We start from the raw sequence: 20,755 nt of genomic DNA on the forward strand, positions 1-20,755 counted from the left end.
TTGAACTTCGCGACCATTAAAAAGGTATGGTCTTAATGTGTGTAGTATGAATGAAATCTGGATTACATCCTTCTTGTTGGCTTTGTCATGTGACTTACAGCCTCAGTTGCATTGCTTAACTGCCAGAGGCTGTGTCCGAAATCGCATACTCTTGACTAGGTACTTATTCTGAACAAGTAATCACTTCACGACCGCTAAAAAATAATGTTCTTTATAGTATGAGTATGATAGTATGTGTGTAGAATGAATGTACTACATTCACCATGCTGCCATTATCACGTGACCTACCAACGTCAGTTGTGCCACTTCACCGTCATTCACAAATCCTCGCCTGTGGCCTTATGGGATAGTAAAGTATCCATTGTATACACACTTCAGATTACCGCCGGAAGCAGTAGGTCATCCAGGAACTTTTTTCCTACTCTTTTTTTTATGAGTACTGTTAATACTTTTTTTCACTTACTGTTTTCCCCATACTATATGGTAGTATGCAGACACATATGATGTGCTGCTGTGATGACATATTTTGGTAGGCCAACCCGGAAGCAGGCATGACCCTGGTTCCCTCAACAAAAACCCAATAGAATTTTTTTCATTGGATTTTGGATTATTGCAGAAAATATTCTCTGTGACTAACAAGTTTATGATTTTTTACATGTTATGTTCATCATGATAATCTTCACAAGCCTAAATACAACTGCCAGAGGTAAAAGCTATGTGTAAGCTATAAATGAATTACTGATGTATTTTATGTTATAACATAAAGCATGAAAATATCTTGAGTTTGTGTTCACCACAGACCTTATTTCAGATATTTAACCAAAAAAGCCTTTCAAAAAAACAACAAAAATATAAATACGCCATCCCTGCAGAACTCTATTCACAACTCCTCTCCCATGGCCTTGTGGTATAGTAAAGTGTCCATTGTATGCACACTTCAGAATCATGGAAGAAGTAGTACTGTAGGTAGTAGCCTGTGTTTTAGTTTTTGAGGTCATCTATATGTGTACTCGTAAAAGTTGTCTAAATGAACTTTAAATCAGATTTAAAGCTTAAAGTCTTTCGTTTATAGAAAACCAGGCCAAAAATATTAATGATGCATTAAATTTGTTAGAAATTTATATCTAATAAAATATTCTCTGAATAAAAATGTCCTTTCTCCTTATTATACTACCTACTTCTGACTAGCTTTAGCAAGTAGCAAATAATGATTCACAACTGTGACAAACTAGAGGCTACTAGCTATTTTAAGAAATATGTCATCCCAAGAAAACAGCTCTCGTCAAACATTTTCATAGGGCCTTTAGGATCAGGTGTCGTGTCCCATGCATTGGAATACCATTAGTGATCATTAGCTGGCTGAAAGTGTATGTCAACTGTAAGTGCAGAGTTTTCAGAGGTCAAACCAACAAGGGCAGAGTTTAAAGATAGGCAGACATAAACAAGCTGTAACTCATCAGAAGATTCAGTTGCTATGTGCCCTGCAGATTTATCTAGGTCACACTGAAGGTAAATATACCTGATATGTAACCAAAGCTAAACTAAAGTAGAACACCCACACCATACTGGTGTCTGTCATAGTTTAGATGTAAATAAAATCACCTAAACTGATGGTCACTATTTCTACGATAGGTTCAGTTGGCTCGGTAAGAGACGGGAACCACACTTCTAATCCATGTTTGTGTTGCTTACGTCCTCTGGAGCGCGATTGGCCACGCTCTAAATTTAGAGGAAGCAGGAGGGAGGAAATGAGATGAGTGGGATGAACAGGGAGATGGAAATCTGGAAGGAGGTCAAAAAGAAAGTGACATGTGTCTCTATGTGACTGTGAATAAAAGAAACAATGTATGAAGGCAAGGTGGTGGATATTTTATTCTTCAAATTTGCATTCATCCAAGTCATAAAGGTTGTGTTCACTCAATGATTGGCACACTCAATAATTCATATCAAGAGAGCATGCCAAACATCTGAAACGGATGGATGGAAATAGGCAATAGAATCTCGGCTTCAGCATGGATGTCATTTCACATATCTGACAAATACTGAAGTCCATGTATAGATACACATGCATAAAAAGGTTTAGGATAATAATCAGTGCATACAAAGATCTGCACAACTCTTTATTTATGATTATGCATTAATATCATTATAAAAATGCATATGTAGGTTAAGACATTTTGAGTCAAAAATTATGAAACTAAAAAACTACATGAGAGCATAAATAAAGTAGTGACTCATAATATATATAATATATATATATATATATATATATATATATATATATATATATATATATATGGTGTACTATAATAATAGAATATTCATCCATTCTTCTGTCACAGTTATGCTTAGTTTTGGTTATGCTAAGTTTTCTATCATTCTGTTTAATCACCCGTTTGCCTTTGTTCCTTTGTTCTCCTTTTCCCGCCATAATCAGTTACCATGGATATTCATTTGATCATCACAGCTGTTCATTATTTAGTTAATCAACAATGTGTATTGACGTTCTTCACCTTCTCTATTTGATGGTCCGGTATTGTTTGTGCATGGCACACTTTTTCAAGTTGTTGGCTTATGGTTAATAAAGACTGTCATTATTTATACCTTCTTCTTCATCCTTAGACTTAAACCATTACAGAATACCAGAACCTAAAGAGGATTATGGCTCAGTTTATTGCCCTTTCCTGTGAAGGGGCTTCAATTGTTTGAATTTTCACTTTGCTTTTACAAGATCACCAAACAAATGGTCTTTGATAACATTTTTAAGTCTCTTTTCTGGATTGGGGCAAATGTCCACTACCCTAGTACTTACCTGATCTGAAGTAGGAAATATGGAGAGAAGCAGTTGTCTGGTGTCAGAAGTGGGCCTACCTCAACTGATAACATCTGGTACAGCCACTGCAGATCCAAATCCCTCTACACAGTTAAGCCCAGAGCCCAGCCAGCCAACCTCCATGACGCACATGGATTACAAGCCAGAGCCCACCGCAGACAGGGAGCTTATGCTCGCTATGGACCCTGAGCCAGAGCCAATGCCCACTAAGGAGCCTGAGCCCCAAAGTAAGTCTGAAAAGGTGTGTGAGCTGGCAACATCCGTAACAGAGGAGACATTGATAGACTGGGAAATGGAGGTAATGCTTCCCATCCTGCCCTGCCCTGTACCTTCTGAGCCTTCATCATTGCCGCTGGTTCTGCCCAGCATAATGCCTGTTTCATTGTCTTGTATTGAGATGGAGTTATCGTCACTGATCCTGCCCAGCCTCCCTCTCCCACCTCAACTGTATTATTCAGCAGGTCCATCAGCCCCGCCTCCACTGGTTCCCTTCAGCCCATCAACTTTTCTCCCAACACCATGCCATTGTGTGGTTATGCCTAAGGTCTTCCGGTCACCAGCTTCGTCCAAGCAAGCAGATCCAAAAGCTCTGCCTCCAGCTGCTGATTCTGTCGCTCTTCCCTCCCTCGGCTCCACCAGAGGACGTCGTCCGTGCTGCTCTGCCGTGCTCCCTTGTCCCTCCTGCTCCACCTTGGTCAGCCATCACCCTGCCTCCACCACAGACTTTCAAGCCATATGCTGCGCTCTGTCTCTGCACCCCTTTGGCTCCAGCAGGCTCCGCCTTCCCTCTGGCTCCGCCTTGGTCCTCAGTTGCATTGGCTCCGCCTCAGTCATGCTGGCTCTACCTCAGACATTTGTTGCTACGGCTCCGCCTTAGCCTCCCATCGATCGGCCATCCCCATCTCCTCTTCCTCTACTTCTATTGCGACCACCAAAACAGAACAAAAGTTGAGAGGATCTACGCCACTGGCCTGAGCTGTGGACATAGATCCTCAAAGCACAAACCAGACATAAAAGGTGAAGACTTTCCTGGAAGGAACTCGTGACCAGCAATCTGGCACTGTGCAAGAACCGAGACACCAGAGGGTGCCTCCCAACAGAAGCTCCATCCAAAGGTAAATTGCTAGCGGAAATAGCGGCCACATAGACCTTTAGCTTAGCAACCCTACTGGCCAACCCTACTGGATGGCCTTCTTGAAGGAACTCCAGCACAGAATCAACAGGGCAGCTTCAAGTGTTGCTGTTCGCACCTTGATTTAAAGAGTTGCCATTTCAGGGTATACAGCTTCCTAGTGACAGGTAGATTGTCTCCTGAATTTGAGACAGAAGACCTTTCCGAACTGATTAATGTAAGACACTATTGAGGTGTTGTCTGTGTGGATCAACATGTAGTGGCACATCAGCAGTGAGAGGAAATGTTTCAACACTAGAAACACTTCCCTCTCATGTGCCAGGAAAGATGTGGGTCCCCCCAAAGGCAACTAGCTGGGCGTCCATTGAGAAACGGATCCCTGCCCATAAGGGAGGCGTTCATCATGAGATTCTTGCAACCGCAACATGCTCTGAGTGCCAGGCATCTGTTGAGAAGCCAGGGCTTCTTCCAGAGGTGAAGGGCATGTAGACCATTTTGTGTAACCCTTACAACCCTAAAATGATCATTCAGAGGATGAAAGCCACTGCTTTTAAGCAGGACACTATTAACAGATACTGTTTTGTGTGCAACAGGCCTGATGGAATGACACTGGCCATTGCCGTCATGAGACCTAATAATCTTTTGAAAACTGAAAGCTCCTGACCTAGCCTTATGTCTCTCACAGCAGTTAGGATCGACTCTACATGTGCAGGAGACAGATGTGCCTGCACTGTGGTTGAGACCGACACCATTCCCAGAAAAGTGGTTCTCTGAACAGGAGAAAGCACATTCTTCTTGAGGTTTAACCTTAATCCCAGATGCTTCATAAGAGCAAGCATAATGTCTTGTTGTCATGCCACTAACTCCTCTGACTGAGCTTTGTATCAGCCAATCGTCTATATACTACACAAATGCCCTGGAGTCACAGAGGAGCCAGAGCGGCATCCATGCACTTGTTCTAGCAGAATCTCTATATGAAAGTAAGCATCATTTAGATTTATTGTCACAATCCAAACCTCGATTGGATTTGTGACACTTTGAGTTTGAGGGTAGGCATCTTGAACCTGTATATCTGAAGTTTACAGTTCAGCCTACTTACATCTAAAATGGATGCAGCCCCATCCTTTTTGGGCACAATAAAGTACCGGCTGAAGAAACCTGCCTTCCTCTCTGGAAAGGGTACATTTTCTATGGCCTCTTTGGCCAGGAGAGACTGCAGTTTTTTGTTGAGAAAAATCTTTTCTGTTTCCTGATGTACCACAGCAGTTACTACACCATTGAACTGGGGTTAGTTAGGAAGCAAACTGAATCCTGTAGCCTTTTCTTACATTCAGAACCCACTGAGAGACATTTAGCCGTAGCTGCCACTGCCAAAAAAGTCTGACAGAGGAATCATTTTTTTGATAGAACTGGACTGCTCTGAGCCATGAATCAGCAAACTGGCAGGGATTGACAGAGCTGGCAAGAAGAATCGCACATGAGCGAAGATGGGGCAGATTACCTGTAGGGTGCCTTCACCCCTTGAATCATAGCTAGTGGCGGGGTAAGCAGAGACGACCCTTGAGGGCCTTGAGGAAGGTCGTGCACACAATACTTCAGTGTGAGATCTGATCTCCTTTTTGGCTGCTGAGTCTGAGTGTGCTTTCCGACTTCCCTTTCTTTATGAGGGGGTGCGGGCCACCACACTGGCCTTCTGCTCCTCTCTCCTCGAGCTAGGCCCTGGCCTGGAATGGCTGGTGGATGCCACCAGCTCTTGCATATGGCTAGGAACTAGTTCCTTTAATGCCACCAATTGTTGCTTGACCTCCTTGTATCTGTTGTCGACTTTTAACCCTTTGATGCATATGATCACACCGGTGTGATCAGTCTTGGCTGGCCCCAGGAGCGTACAATCACACCGGTGTGATTAGAACATTCAGCGCATCATGTGATCAACAGCCAAATTCAAATGTGCATGTGCGCTTTGGCTGGTGCTAAACTAGAGACGGACGCACGCAGCGCTTTTCATATATTACCAAATAATGTTTATTTTAGGTTTCAGACATTTAAATACACATGAGTACTAACAAAACAATACATTTAGAGTTTGTAAAATACACAATGATGTCTATAGAAGTGGAAATAACAACCCTTCCCATTTGAATAAGACAGCACGTTTTACATATCAGATACACATTATGAAATTAATTTTAAAGCTTCAATTTTTTCCACGTTTCACCGACTCACTTTCATGTATTTTGGGAGAAGTGGATGAATTTACGTGTTGTAAATCCAACAGATCTGATTCTCTGTTTGGTGCAAACTAACATGGCGGTGCCTATCGTCGAGCATAGCTCATCTAACATGATTGTTATAAAGGTGTTTAAACAGCAAAACACATCCACTTTTATATATTTGGCAATCGGAATATCAGATATTTCATGCTGTAGTTAACAAATTTGTGATTATTTTATATAAAAAAGGAAAAATGAAATACAAGCAGATCATCAGTCATACAGTGCCGAGGTGTGTCACGTAACAAGCTATGACGCGTCAGCATGGAAACAATAAAGTGATACATTCTAAATAACGGTGGCCTTAAAAAAACTCACGCTGCGGGGTCAGGCAGAATATTTTAAACTTACGTGCGAAAGGGTTAATTGCGTCACCAAACAAGCCAGAAGGTGGAATCGGGGCATCCAGGAAAAATGCTTTATTCCTCTCCTCAATCTCTGTGAGGTTAAGTCACAGGTGCCGCTCCGTCATGACTATATCAGCCATTGAATGACCAATGGCACAGGCCATGTGCTTGGTCACAAGATCTTTTACTGCCTCAGGGGCTAATTGCCTGACTTGCTGCTGCATATACCTAACACACAAGATTAGACGTTACCCTGTATACAGGGCTTTGAGGGTAAGGCAGTTTTCCTCCACAATGGTGTGCATGAGTGGGACAGATAGCCCACAAGCATCTCTTCCATTTTCAGTATTGTCCTGTACCCATGCTCGCACATCCAGTTTACTGCAGAGTTGGTAGAAGTGGCCTGGTTATGCACTTGAGCGGAGTACGGATTCTTCCAAACCATCAACACCTTAGTATGGAGGTCAGGGAAAAATAGATGAGGACAGGAAGGTTTTTCTCTACCGGAGGTGAGGAAGAGGTTGTCCAGCTTCAAACGACTGACTGCTCTTTGTTCATTAGTTTAATCGAGACTTGAGTAACTTGAGTAACGTAACAAGGGTAACAACATCTCCTCGAATGTGGCAGATTGAGGGAGATGCTCTGCGGAAGCACCCGCTTGCCTGTTGGCATCATCAAGAAATGACCTTGCATGCTACTCACCCATATAGAGCACACGGATTAAACTTTAGATACATTTTTCTACTTCCTAGTCTAAAGACAAACCATACAGTTTTTCACAGCAAAGAAAGCAACACACACTCAGCAAACATGCAGTTTCTGAAGACAAAGAAGCTGATAATACATATTTCAGACATCCATTTATAGTTTCAGTGACATACTACACTTCGACCAATCAGATTGACATGTGTAGACACATGCTTCAGACAACGGCTCACGTGGAAGTGTCCATAGGTTCAATGCCATGACGCAGCATAGACTATGTTTAATCTTTATCAAATGAATTAGTGAACCAAAACCAGAACTGATAATAATAATAACAGAACTTATACCAAGAAGACACCGAAAATATTTACAGTATTAATTAGAAAAAATTTGCCCAGTTTTGCAAGACGGGAAAAAACACTGAAAGGCAAAGCTGCAAAAACACACCAGTCTGTAGCCTACAAATAATTCAAATAAATAAATAAATATATATATATATATATATATATATATATATATATATATATATATATATATATATATATATATATATATATATATATATAAAATATAAAGGTCACATTAATAAATTAAATAAAACACTCAAAGTTAGACTTTTAAACCAATGCATTCCTAGTTTGGATTGTTGCATAATCCAGCCCAACTCAGTAGGAAAGCTATTTCTGTCATGCACCAGAGGCAGCCAACAATGAAAGTTTCTCATTATTATGATCTGCTTTCCACTAACACTTTCAATAACTGATTCTAGATCAGCATCAGTGTCAGCGCTCACAATGAGAAGCAGCAGGAGCAGCAGCAGTAGACGTTGGAGCTTTTAATTAATGCTTTAGATTTGAGTTCATCTCCTGCCGTCATCAAGCGACCACCTCCAGATGAAAAGGGCTGGTCAAAACTGGTGATGATTCAACTGGGCTTTTCATTGGCACTGTCAGCTGCCAGACTAAACCACATAAAACAGAAAATGAGATTTTCAATATGGCTAGAAGCATCATTATGTAACTGAAATTTCTCCTGAAAGACTAAAGTCTGTGACTTTTACAACATATTTCTACAGTTTAAGCTAGCACGTATCTTTTTCTAATTTCACTTTCTCAGTATGTACCTATGCTGCTGCAAATCAGCCAGAACATTTAAAGTTCCTGTAAATAATCACTTTATTTATGATTTATTGACAGTGCTGCACAGCAGTGTGCACAGTTTTGTCTACTACTTAAAAAAAGAGAGAAAAAAAAACAGAAAGTGAGTGCTGTCTTCACGTTGCTTCAAGGCACTGCTGTTAATAAATAATCAGTGTCGATCAGCAGCAGAATAAATTCATTGATGTATCTTAAGCTTCTTTGTTGTGGATTCCAAGTGGATCACTTATTTCCTCCACCATATGTACAAAAAATAACAGGTTTATAACAGGTTTATAACAGTTACATAATGAAGGAGAAAATGTAGGTGTTTGGGGGATGTACCTTGCCAAGACTAGGTCAAAACTTGCAAATCACTGCATCAACTTAAATATAAAAGCATAAATTAGTTTAATTTCTGTTACTTACAATTGTAAAGTTACGGTCCATTTTACTTTGCCTCTGGAAACCCAATCATGTCAATTAAGACATTTACACAACAATTATATTTTAGCAAAATTCCAAAACTATTGCAAAATTATAGTACTAGATTTTATACATTTTCTAAACAGCCCCTCCAGTATATAAAGTCAACTAATATATACAGCATCAATTGTTATGCTATATTATATTTGTCATACAGAACATATACATTATAAAATTTTAAAACAAACAAATAAAAGGAATAGTTCAACAACAAAAAAATTAAATATTGCACACAAGTTTTACACAAAAGATTATTGAGCTGTTCTGGTATATGAACTAATATATGTTAGTTTTTAGGCTCGATATTTACTGAACCATTCCATCCTAATGGTACATATAATCTGCTAAAATGTCTGGGCCACCTCCTGTTACATTTCCAGCAGTATACTCTCCAGTGCCAACTCATCTATAATCACATTGCTAACCACCATGTTTGTGTGTAAGTTCATGAATCCTTTGTTTCCCAAATTCACCAGAATGTATTAGAATACTGCTGTTATCTGTGCCACATTATCAATAGGATTCAGTGAAAACTGAATGAGTCAGTCTCCACACTACTAGATGTCACTGTTCTTCTTAGGTAAGCACTTTTCCCATGGACTGTATGGAAGAGCAAGGACCAAGAACAAGACCCCAGCAACAACAACCAGAGCCCCTGCGCAGCCCACACACGTCACTGACCATGACATTTCATGGTGTAGAGGTATGGATTGGTCACTTGCTAAGTATGAAAGCACTGATTGGTGGAAAACTATGAGGCAGATGAAGATTAAGACACCTGTTGAGAGACAGAGGAAAAAAGAAAATCAGATGTGTGCAAATGTATGTTTCTTGGCTTTTATCTGTAATCTGGAATTGCCTTGCTCTTTCTGAATCACCATGGAGGATAAGTGTTAGCATGCATTGTTGGCTAGTTCTGCTCTTCAGTGTTCATTTAACCAAATCTGTCTGTTATATTAGTGTAATCTTGCACTTTTTTTGAAAATAAGTTTTGTTTCAAGACCTCAATGCTCTTTTTGAATCTGTTTGGATAATGACATACTTAAAACATGGGCAGAAATGGGCAGACTTTTGAAAAAAAGTGTTTCAAATTGCAAGTTTTAAAGATATAATTATCTCCATGTTCTGAATTTGTGAAAATGGTGACATCATGTGCATGAATTTTATGTGTTCAGTTTATAGGCATATAGTTTTTCTTTTACAAAGTGACCTCGCCAACTACTGGCCAGCATACTGCCAGCATACATACATTGAACAAAATTATAAATGCAACACTTTTGTTTTTGCCCCCATTTTTCATTAAATGAACTCAAAGATCTAAGACTTTTTGCTGTGTACACAAAAGGCCTATTTCTCTCAAATATTGTTCACAAATCACTTCTCCTTTGCCGAGATAATCCATCCACCTCACAGCTGTGGCATATCAAGATGCTGATTAGACAGCATGATTATTGCACAGGTGTGCCTTAGGCTGGCCACAATAAAAGGCCACTCTAAGATGTGCAGTTTTATCACACAATGCTACAGATGTTACAAGTTTTAAGGGAGCGTGCAATTGGCATGCTGACTGCAGGAATGTCCACCAGAGCTGTTGCCCGTGAATTGAATGTTAATTTCTCAACCATAAGCCGTCAGTACATCAAACCGGCCTCAACCGCAGACCACATGTAACCACACCAGCCCAGGACCTCCACATCCAGCATCTTCACCTCCAAGATAATCTGAGACCAGCCACCCGTAACCGACTTGAGTGGGCAAATGCTCACATTCGATGGCGTCTGGCACTTTGAAGAGGTGTTTTCTTCACGGATGAATCCCGGTTTTCACTGTACAGGGCAGATGGCAGACAGCGTGTATGGCGTCGTGTGGGTGAGCGGTTTGCTGATGTCAACGTTGTGGATCGAGTGGCCCATGATGGCGGTGGGGTTATGGTATGGGCATGCATATATTATGGACAACAAAAACAGGTGCATTTTATTGATGCCATTTTGAATGCACATAGATCCCGTGATGAGATCCTGAGGCCCATTGTTGTGCCATACATCCACAACCATCACATCATGTTGCAGCATGATAATGCACGGCCCCATGTTGCAAGGATCTGTACACAATTCCTGGAAGCTGAAAACATCCCAGTTCTTGCATGGCCAGCATACTCACAGGACATGTCACCCATTGAGCATGTTTGGGATGCTCTGGATCAACGTATATGACAGCGTGTTCCAGTTCCTGCCAATATCCAGCAACTTCGCACAGCCATTGAAGAGGAGTGGACCAACATTCCACAGGCCACAATCAACAACCTGATCAACTCTATGCGAAGGAGATGTGTTGCACTGCGTGAGGCAAATGGTGGTCACACCAGATACTGACTGGTTTTTGGACCCCCTAATACAGTAAAACTGCATATTAAAGTGTCCTTTTATTGTGGCCAACCTAAGGCACACCTGTTAAATAATCATGCTGTCTAATCAGCATCTTGATATGCCACCCCTGTGAGGTGGATGGATTATTTCAGCAAAGGAGAAGTGCTCCTGGCAAAATGTACACCTTAAATGCACCGAAAGTTATTTTGGATAAAAGCATCAGGAAAAATGCATGTGTACAGTGTAGTTCTAAGCTTAAAGATGTTAGCCAATAGCATAATAATGTTACCTGACAGAATGAAGCAAACTGCGGCTGGCTTCAAGAAGAACTGAACACCTTTGCTCACTGCCATGATAATGCAGATAGATCCCATCACCATCAGGAAAAGACTAATGATAGCAAACATGGCCGATGCTACTGTCAGATCTGAAGATGGAAAAGGGTTTTAATCAGCAAATAGCAATGATATGATGGCATAATGCACACATCTGCTGAGCTGAATTAACAGACAGACAATATTTTGATTTAAAGGTGCAATCTATAAGGTTTTTAGATGGTTTGGCTGCCATGAGCTCTTGAACTGAGGTTTTTCCATTTCAAGACACTTATACAGTAAGAGTACATAATTGTAATGAAATTTCTTAAAAGTAATAATCATTAATCTTTTTAATTAGCACAATGTTACCTTTAAATATGATTCAGAGGTTCTTAGAAAATTTGGTAACAGTTTATAATAAGGTTCCATTAGTTAGCGTTAATTAACCAACATTAGCTTACAATGAGCAATACATTTGTTACAGTATTTATTCATCTTTGTTAAGCTAGTTAGCTTCCTGTTAGTGAGGTCAAAAAACGCGTTGTGATGACGGAAGTGATGTCTCGCCCATATACTTCAATGAGCGCGAGACATCACTTCCGTTGTCAGAGCGCGATCAGACCTCACTAACCGGAAGTTGAACGAAGTTGGACATAGTGGTGTATTAGAGGTAAAAAATTATATAAATACTGTTCGGTTTCTCGCACAAACCGATCGTTTCGTGTCTTAGGACATCAATGTGCCGTCACGAGCCGCAGGGTTTAATTTGGATTTGTCTATGGAAGTTTTTTCGACTCTTATTGTTCAAGTTCCCAATCACTGCTATTATTTGACTGACAGACGGCAGCGGTTGCAGTTAAAAATCATAATTTGCGTTCGACTGAAGAAAAAAAGTCCTCTACATCTTGGATGCACTGGGGGTAAGCAGATAAACATCAAATTTTCAGTTTTGGGTGAGCTATCCCTTTAACTATTGAAACCTTATTTTATTTTAAAGTGGTACTGAAAAGTGGTAGCCTGACGTGGTCATACTCAATTCTAGTTCGAATATGAGTCTGATACTGCGCCATTGGGCTTTGATTATGGGGGCGTATTTCAACCGATCCAGGAAAGATCTCAATTGGATAGACCTACAACCATTCAGAGCTACAGAGTAAGTGATGTATGTTGAGCGACGCATAGTTGTCAACAGAACTCAGCTGCACACATGCTGGAACTAGTAGAAGATGAGCGTGAACAATCTTTGCCGGTTTTGTAAAAAGAATAAGTATACACGGAGTACTTGCCAATAAATGCGCTGTCGATATCTTCTATAGCGGACGCGATGGCGGAATCTACACATCTCAGTTCTTCAACAACAGCCATCATTATTGTAAACTAATTCAACCCAAGCGCTCTTTGATGACGTGGCTGATTACGTTTCTGGTGATAATATGTCAATCATCGCCCTGACAAATGTGATTGGTCCGAACAGTTTCTGTTCAGGCATAATTACTCCTCTATGGATCGAGTCTAGACCGAACTCCCCGACCTCAAAATGTTGTGGGCGGGGCTAAGTTCGGCTGGTATCCAGGCTAGAAAAGTGGTACAAAACACCTCAAGAATCATTTTCTGTTAGCAATGTAATGTTTCATTTTAGTTGATTTTATTCATATTATGCTATTTTTCGTTGCTCATGCAACATTTAAGTATCATATTTTTGTTAAAAATGTATAAATAGGGGTCAGCACTCAGCGACGACACAAAGAAAGACACATTAGTGCTACCGGATCTAAAAACAGAGAGGGGGATGTGCGATGACTCACTCTTTTCTGGCGTTTTCTGAAATAGGACAATGTTTTCTCCAGTGGTGTAGAACTTAAAGAAGGTGCAATTGGATTCTATAATGGGATCCAGAAAGGTGATGTTATTCTAGCGGATTATTCATAATGCTTCCACTCAAGTTGAGACATTTTTTTTTTTTACAAAAGCTCTTACCTCCCTGTAAGTGCAAATGCCCACAGATCTCCTGCTTTGTGTCCATATCTGACACCCAGAATGTCTTGGTACAGCATTTCCATAAGCCATAATGTGCTACCAGACAAGTCTGATTGTTGTAGAAGCTTTTGGATGGTGTAAGTTCCACCCAGAACTCTGTGCCCACACCGAGCACAGTGAGCAGGATGCCGGTTACAGCCAAGAATAACGTCAGCTTGATTTTGCCCTCTTGGTTTTCACTAATTCCATCTGCGGAACTGGGGTGTGTTCTATGTCGGCGCTTGCGTCTGCCGCCCCGTGATCCCAAAAACCCATCCAGCGCACAGGAAGGTTGGTGTACCCCAGAAGATGCATTCCCTGTCCTTACCTCTTCATCCTGCACGATGAACGTGGACCACATGATTGATTTGCAGCTTTAGAGATCCAAATAAGTGAATAAGAGACAGCGGCTTATTTTGAAAGGACATTTAAGTCTTCGTAGATGACTGAGAACAAAATAATCAGATGAGAGGACAAACAAAGACAGTTAGTGCTGGAGAGGTCTGAGTTAGATTGATCCAGCAAGATCAATCTAGTCTAGTGTGTTTCTAATGTAGAGGTGAGGAAGGCTTCGTCAGAAGAGGATGTTAATAATGGAGGCGTTAAGGCCAGATAGACAGCTGAAGGATGCTGGGAGTTGCAGGCATTGCCCATTCACACAATTTAGCCCTAAGCTTGAAGATGTGAATGATGTGGAGGAGGTGATGAAGTCAGGGGTTGGTCAGACTGGTTACTCTAAAAATTAAGAATATGATGAAACAGAAAATCAAACTTAAGCACAGTTTTATGAAATGGAAGAGCATATATATATATAAATATATATATATATATATATATATATATATATATATATATATATATTACTAGTCGTTGAACTACAGAATTGAGAACTGAATTGAGAATAGTGGGAATATATTGTGATAATATATTAAGCAGGACAACTCTTTCCAACATTTGATAATAGTAATAATAATAAATGTTTTTTTGAGCCCTAAATCAGCATATTAGAATGATTTCTGATGGATCATGTGACACTGAAGTCTGGTGAAAATTCAGTTTTGCCATAACAGGAATAAATTATATTTTAAAATGTATGAAAATTGAAAACAGCTATTTTAAATTTTAATAATATTTCACAATATAACTCTCTTTACTGTGTTTTTGATCAAATAAATGCAGCATTGGTGAGCAACTTTTTTTAAAAAATCATACCAACTCCAAACTTTTGAACGGAGGTCAATGACGTTGGGTAATTTTTTTGCACAAAGGCCTGAATAATAATAATAATAAAAATAAAAATAAACAAAGATATTACATCCAAAGTATGTAAGGTCATACAACTAGATCTCTTTTGTTGAATCCAAAAGGTTTTAATTATATTGTGTATATATAAAGGCATTTTAAAGATTTTGATCATTCGGTTTACCCGTCCAAAGGACAATACAGCCATTTCATTTGTGATTAAAATATCTTAAAATGTAATAAATGTATATATTTGTTATTCTAGCATGATTTTATAAAATCATATTTCAACATAGTGCAGAATGTTATAAAAATTATGCGTAGAAGTCATTGCTTTGTTATGAGAAAGAAAGTCCGGAAAAATTAATTTCATTGTCATTTAGAGTAACCAATATAAAGGGACCATTTTAGATCAAGTCATATGGTCAATATCATGTGACAGGATGTGACATCATTTAGACATCTGCAAAGGACCACATGGTCATGAAGCAAAGTAACTAACTCTCTTTTAGCTATTTGAAAAATGTATGTTTTCACTTGCTCATAAGCATGTCCCGAAACATCAGGGGTCCGTTTCAGAAAGGAGGTTAAGTGAGAACTCTGAGTATGTTAACCCTGAAATGAGAGAAACTCTGGGTTTTCTGTTTCAGAATGGGAGGTATGTCAAACCCGAGAAAGCAGGGAAATTAAGCCCGTTTCTGAAAGAGAGGTAACTTATACTCAGAGTCAGTTACCATGGTATCTTACTCTGTGAATCTAACCTGGTCAGGAGCAGGTTTTCTTCGGTAAACCCAGAGTTTCCTTCGGTCTCCTCCCTCTTTTTAAAGTGCAAGTGATGTTTAAATAGTTCACTCATTCATTCAAACTGGAAAAATGATTTTTGTACTGAGTATTTTTTGTCCTATTTCAAGTACAAATATCTAAAAATACTTAAATAAAGATGGATTTTGCATATAAGAAAATAATATAAGATATTTAGATACTTGTTTCCTGGGGGGGGGGGTCTAAATTAAGTGCATTTTATTTAAGTAAAAATATCAATATCTGCCAGTGTGGTAATTAAAATAATCTCAATGCAAACGGAAAACAAGATTATTTGGAGTGTCTATTACTAAGTGCAAATTTACAGTAGCTCCGCTGCTCTTGTAGCTGCAGTGGTGTAGACAGTAGTGTGTCGGATGTCAATAACTTACCATTCTACCAGTTTTCACCTTTGATAATATAACAGTGGTAAGAATTAAACTTGCATTGACTCTGAAGTATGCAGATGTCATTTTGTCATACGCTGTTGCCATGGTGAATCGGAATATCAGAGCTTCATTGATGATGGCTTTTCATAGTCGTGGTGCACGTGCTTAACTCAGTCTACCTACTCAGAGTCGATTGAACTAACTCAATTCAGCTGTTCTGAAACAGAAAACTCAGAGTTTCCCATCTCAGAGTAAGTCAACTCAGAGTTAGTTGAACCTCCTTATTGAAACGGGCCCCAGGTCATTCGGTACAACTGCTATAAAACATTAAAGTTGTTGTAATATTTTACTAAATAACCTTAACTTGTACTAAATATAAAAGGTTTGATTGTCCTTTTGTTAGCTAGTTAGCTAGATATCAGCATGTTAGCATTGTTCGGTATCATTCGGTAAAACCATAATTTTGGTTAAACTTAATGACTTTTTTGGTGACAAATTTCATCTATCTTGTAACAAATGACAAAAGCAGTGTTAATTGATTATAAAAAACACATAATTGCATTGTTAACACTGAATAAAAATTCAAAATTAATTATATCTCCATTATGTTTTTTTTTTTTTTTTTACACTTTTAAAAACCTTATTCGTCAGTGACCCATATACTTGGCTTTTTTTAGCCAATGTAGGTAGTTATCAGCATGATTGTTAAAGGTGCCATCGAACGTTTTTTTACAAGATTTAATATAAGTTCAAGGTTTCCCCTGAATGTGTCTGTGAAGTTTCAGCTCAAAATACCCCATAGATTTTTTTTTAATACATTTTTTTAACTGCCTATTTTGGGGCATAATTAGAAATGCATCAATTCAGGCTGTGGCCCCTTTAATTGCTCACGCTCCCCACCCCCGGAGCTCGCGCTTGCCTTAAACAGCATAAACAAAGTTCACACAGCTAATATAACCCTCAAAATGGATCTTTACAAAGTGTTCGTCATGCATGCTGCATGCATACATCCGATCATGTGAGTATAGTATTTATTTGGATGTTTACATTTGATTCTGAATGAGTTTGAGACTGTGCTCCGTGGCTAACGGCTAATGCTATACTGTTGGAGAGATTTATAAAGAATGAAGTTGTGTTTATGAATTATACAGACTGCAAGTGTTTAAAAAATGAAAATAATGACAGTCTTGTCTCCATGAATACAGTAAAAAACAATGGTAACTTTAACCACATTTAACAGTACATTAGCAACATGCTAACGAAACATTTAGAAAGACAATTATCACTAATACAAATCTCACTTATACAAATATCACTAAAAATATCATGTTATCATGGATCATGTCAGTTATTATCGCTCCATCTGCCATTTTTCGCTGTTTTCCTTGCTTGCTTTCCTAGTCTGATGATTCAGCTGTGCACAGATCCAGATGTTAATACTGGCTGCCCTTGTCTAATGCCTTGAACATGGGCAAAAATTGGGGGCGTACATATTAATAATCCCGACTGTTACGTAACAGTCGGTGTTATGTTGAGATTCGCCTGTTTCTCTGAGGTCTTTTAAACAAATGAGATTTATATAAGAAGGAGGAAACAATGGTGTTTGAGACTCACTGTATGTCATTTCCATGTACTAAACTCTTGTTATTCAACAAGGTAAATTCAATTTTCCATTCGATGGCACCATTAAATGATTTGTTGTTGCTGTTGTTGTTGTTGTGCTGCTGAGCATCACAACAAACCCCCATGATTTTGATTTGGTCTTACTATAGAACCCTTCAGCACCACCCACCACCAATAAATAAAGTAAATTGTTGACCTTTTATATTTTTTTCAATAATCAGCAAAAACCTTTACTTGTTTGATTTAATAGTAACAAAGTAAATGTTACACTTTATTTGAATGCTTTCATTAAATGCTTTCATTTGAATGCTTTCATTATACCATTTATGCTGCAATAAAGCTAATTTCTCTGTATATAAAATGCGACATCTAAAAATATTTCATGCAGTGCTTAATTGACTTCATTAAATTAGCTTGCAGAAAATACTAACCAAAATCTTTCAGATGTGAACCACAGCATACAGTATGTGAAAAAAAAAACAGTAATACTATATACTAAAGAGAGAAAAAAACATTAAACATGACTTGATGGTCAAGCAAGCATATATTAGTAATAAGCTCCAGACTGACAAGAATTAAATTTCTTTTGCAACAAAACAAATATTATTCCTTTTAATTGTAACTTAGCAGTGTTGACAAAGCAAGTACTTCTACAGTGAATCACAACAGCACAAACAAGCAGCTGACCTGTCGAGTGTCGAATACGTGAAGGCCGGTTTGCAGAGGGGTTTTCTCTGAGACGGACAGAAAGTACACAAGAGGGCTTTAAAGAGGGAGGACATCGACATGGTACACCGTGAGTTGGGGGTGGGGGGTTGTTTGCGTCTGAAAAAGATCACGCCCATGTCCGGGCATAATGATATCAATGATTTTTTTTTTTTTTTTTTAGGGTCGTTGGCATTGGGTCTAGTCTGTCTGTCAATTGTTACTTCATGGCTGCCCTGCTGAATGTCTCTGAGAGATTTCAGTGTGCGTCTCCATGCTAGCATGATGGTTGTATCTCCTTGCGTTGCTATGTGTGCGAGTACATGTGTGAGCATTTCTTGATTCTATTTTAGAAAGCCACCTGTTAATGATATTAAAAAGCATGGCACTGAGCCCACTCAAGAGTTGAGGTTACAGCATGCATGTCTATGGGTGTTTGTGAGGGTAATTCTGGGAAAATGAGGCCTGGAATCCTGAAGCAGTGACAGTATTTCAAGCATTGAAATTTACTTTAAGTATTGGTTTATACTGCCTGCACAGCACAAAGAAGTAAAACTTCTACAGTGCCTATGTCTAACTTATTATTATTATTATTAAATTATTTAGACAATTTAATTATAAAATTGTACCTGTAGATCTGCTAAAACAATGCAGGTCAAACAAATTATTTTATTTTATTTGTTAAGGAATTATTTGTATTTTTAAAATTTGTATGTTAATTTAATTTAAAAATGTTGTATTTTATTATTTTATTTTTTATTATTCTTTTGCTAAAGCTGTTTTTTTTATTATTTAGTCTGTATTTGAGGAATTATTGTGAGGAATTAATTATATCATTATATTTGGGTGTTATAAAATTGGAGTCAGACCTTAATTGCTAAAACAATGACTTTTATTTATTTATTTATTTATTTTTATTTTGCTTAAGCCATCATTGCATTTTATGGAAGAGGATTAGGGCCAAGCAATAATAAAAAATAAAACCATCTCGAGATTAAACTCGTTAAATTACGAGAAAAAACTCGTTAAATTTCAAGAAAAAAGTCGAGATAAATATTTGAGAATAAAGTCATTAAATTACGAGAACAAATTTGTTAAATTATGAGAAAAATGTCATTAAATTTCGAGAAAAGAGTCGAGATAAAATGTTGAGAATAAAGTCATTAAATTACGAGAAAAAAGTCGTTAAATGATGAGAACAAATTCGTAATTTAACGTCTTTGTTCTCGTAATTTAATGACTTTTTTCTCATAATTTAATGACTTTATTCTCAACATTTTATCTCGACTTTTTTCTCGTAATTTAACAAGTTTATTCTCAACATTTTATCTCAACTTTTTCTCAATTTAATTATTTTTTTCTCATAATTTATCGAGTTTATTCTCAACATTTTATCTCAACTTTTTCTCAATTTAATTATTTTTTTCTCGTAATTTATCAAGTTTATTCTCAACATTTTATCTCAACTTTTTTCTCGAAATTTAACGAGTTTATTCTCAACATTTTATTTCGACTTTGTTCTCGAAATTTAACAAGATTTTTCTCGAAATTTAACAACTTTAATCTCGAGATGGTTTTATTTTTTTATTATTGCTTGGCCCTATTCCTCTTCCGTGAAATTTCATTTAATGTATATTGGGTGTTATATCATTACATTTTGGCGTCATAAAATTGGAGTTAGACCTTCAAGTTTGCTAAAACAATGACTACATACAGTAACTATCTGGCTAATAGGTAGCTTCATTCAATAGCTCATACATAATTTTATTTGATGATAGATTATGAAGAAACTAATAAACTATTTACAATAAGACCAAGAACACATTTAAAATGTAAAGTGTCAGTTTCACCAAATGGAAATGGAGAACAAGGCAACAGATTTGTTTAACAGGAATGCAAACAGGAACGTCCCTGATATCACAATGCAAGATTTCACTGACAACTAAGTAGGGTGGTTAAAGTATCTATTTACAGATGCTATTTAAATGTGAGTTATGTGTAACCTATTAGCCAAATTTAAAGTCCACTTTTGATGTCATGGTGGCATGTCAAGTGAATTATTACTGTGGACGTGCATGAGGGGTGCCTACTGTACAGTGTCTATTTCACCACTAGGTAAAATAAATACATTTACATTTGTATTTATTCATAAATGCATTTTACCTATGTGATTTTGTGTTCTTTTAGTGGAAGTAAGATGTTGCTGTGTCTAGAACTCTTCTGATAGCTTGTTTCTTAGGTTGACATCTGTAAAAGAACATTTGCATGACTCCTTAATGATTAATTTCATGAATTATGGCAACAGTTATTTCATGGGGTTATGTCATTTTAATCATAGGCAACAACACCTACACATTGTGGTTGATGCAGTCATCACGCATATT

The 20,755-nt window shown here is 38.1% G+C and overlaps 1 protein-coding gene across 2 annotated transcripts; it reads right to left on the reverse strand.

Annotated features, from left to right (window-relative positions):
* Positions 1 to 7,880: 7,880 nt before the first annotated feature.
* On the reverse strand, positions 7,881 to 18,484 carry cacng6a (calcium channel, voltage-dependent, gamma subunit 6a). 2 transcript variants are annotated; one of them, XM_067412209.1, is made up of 5 exons: positions 18,354 to 18,484; positions 13,573 to 14,346; positions 13,401 to 13,475; positions 11,568 to 11,705; positions 7,881 to 9,690 (listed from the first exon to the last, which is right to left on the reverse strand). In XM_067412209.1, the coding sequence occupies exons 2-5, from the start codon at positions 13,970 to 13,972 to the stop codon at positions 9,470 to 9,472; spliced, it is 834 nt and encodes a 277-aa protein (XP_067268310.1). In that variant the 5' UTR covers positions 13,973 to 14,346; positions 18,354 to 18,484; the 3' UTR covers positions 7,881 to 9,469. The 2 variants fall into 2 exon arrangements, with proteins under 2 accessions (XP_067268310.1, XP_067268312.1); XM_067412211.1 differs by having other exon boundaries at positions 13,573 to 14,057; positions 18,354 to 18,471.
* Between the last annotated feature and the right edge of the window lie 2,271 nt (positions 18,485 to 20,755).

This window comes from Chanodichthys erythropterus, chromosome 15 (assembly GCF_024489055.1).
Source record: "Chanodichthys erythropterus isolate Z2021 chromosome 15, ASM2448905v1, whole genome shotgun sequence".
In the NCBI taxonomy this organism is placed as follows: Eukaryota; Metazoa; Chordata; class Actinopteri; order Cypriniformes; family Xenocyprididae; genus Chanodichthys; species Chanodichthys erythropterus.

Excerpts from the sequence above, each read along its gene's own strand:
- cacng6a (XM_067412209.1), bottom strand. The coding sequence starts at position 13,972 with ATGTGGTCCACGTTCATCGTGCAGGATGAAGAGGTAAGGACAGGGAAT. Across the intron at positions 11,706-13,400 it reads TCAGAAAACGCCAGAAAAGA|ATCTGACAGTAGCATCGGCC; the intron begins GTGAGTCATCGC and ends TTCCATCTTCAG. Across the intron at positions 9,691-11,567 it reads AGTTTGCTTCATTCTGTCAG|GTGTCTTAATCTTCATCTGC; the intron begins GTAACATTATTA and ends GTCTCTCAACAG.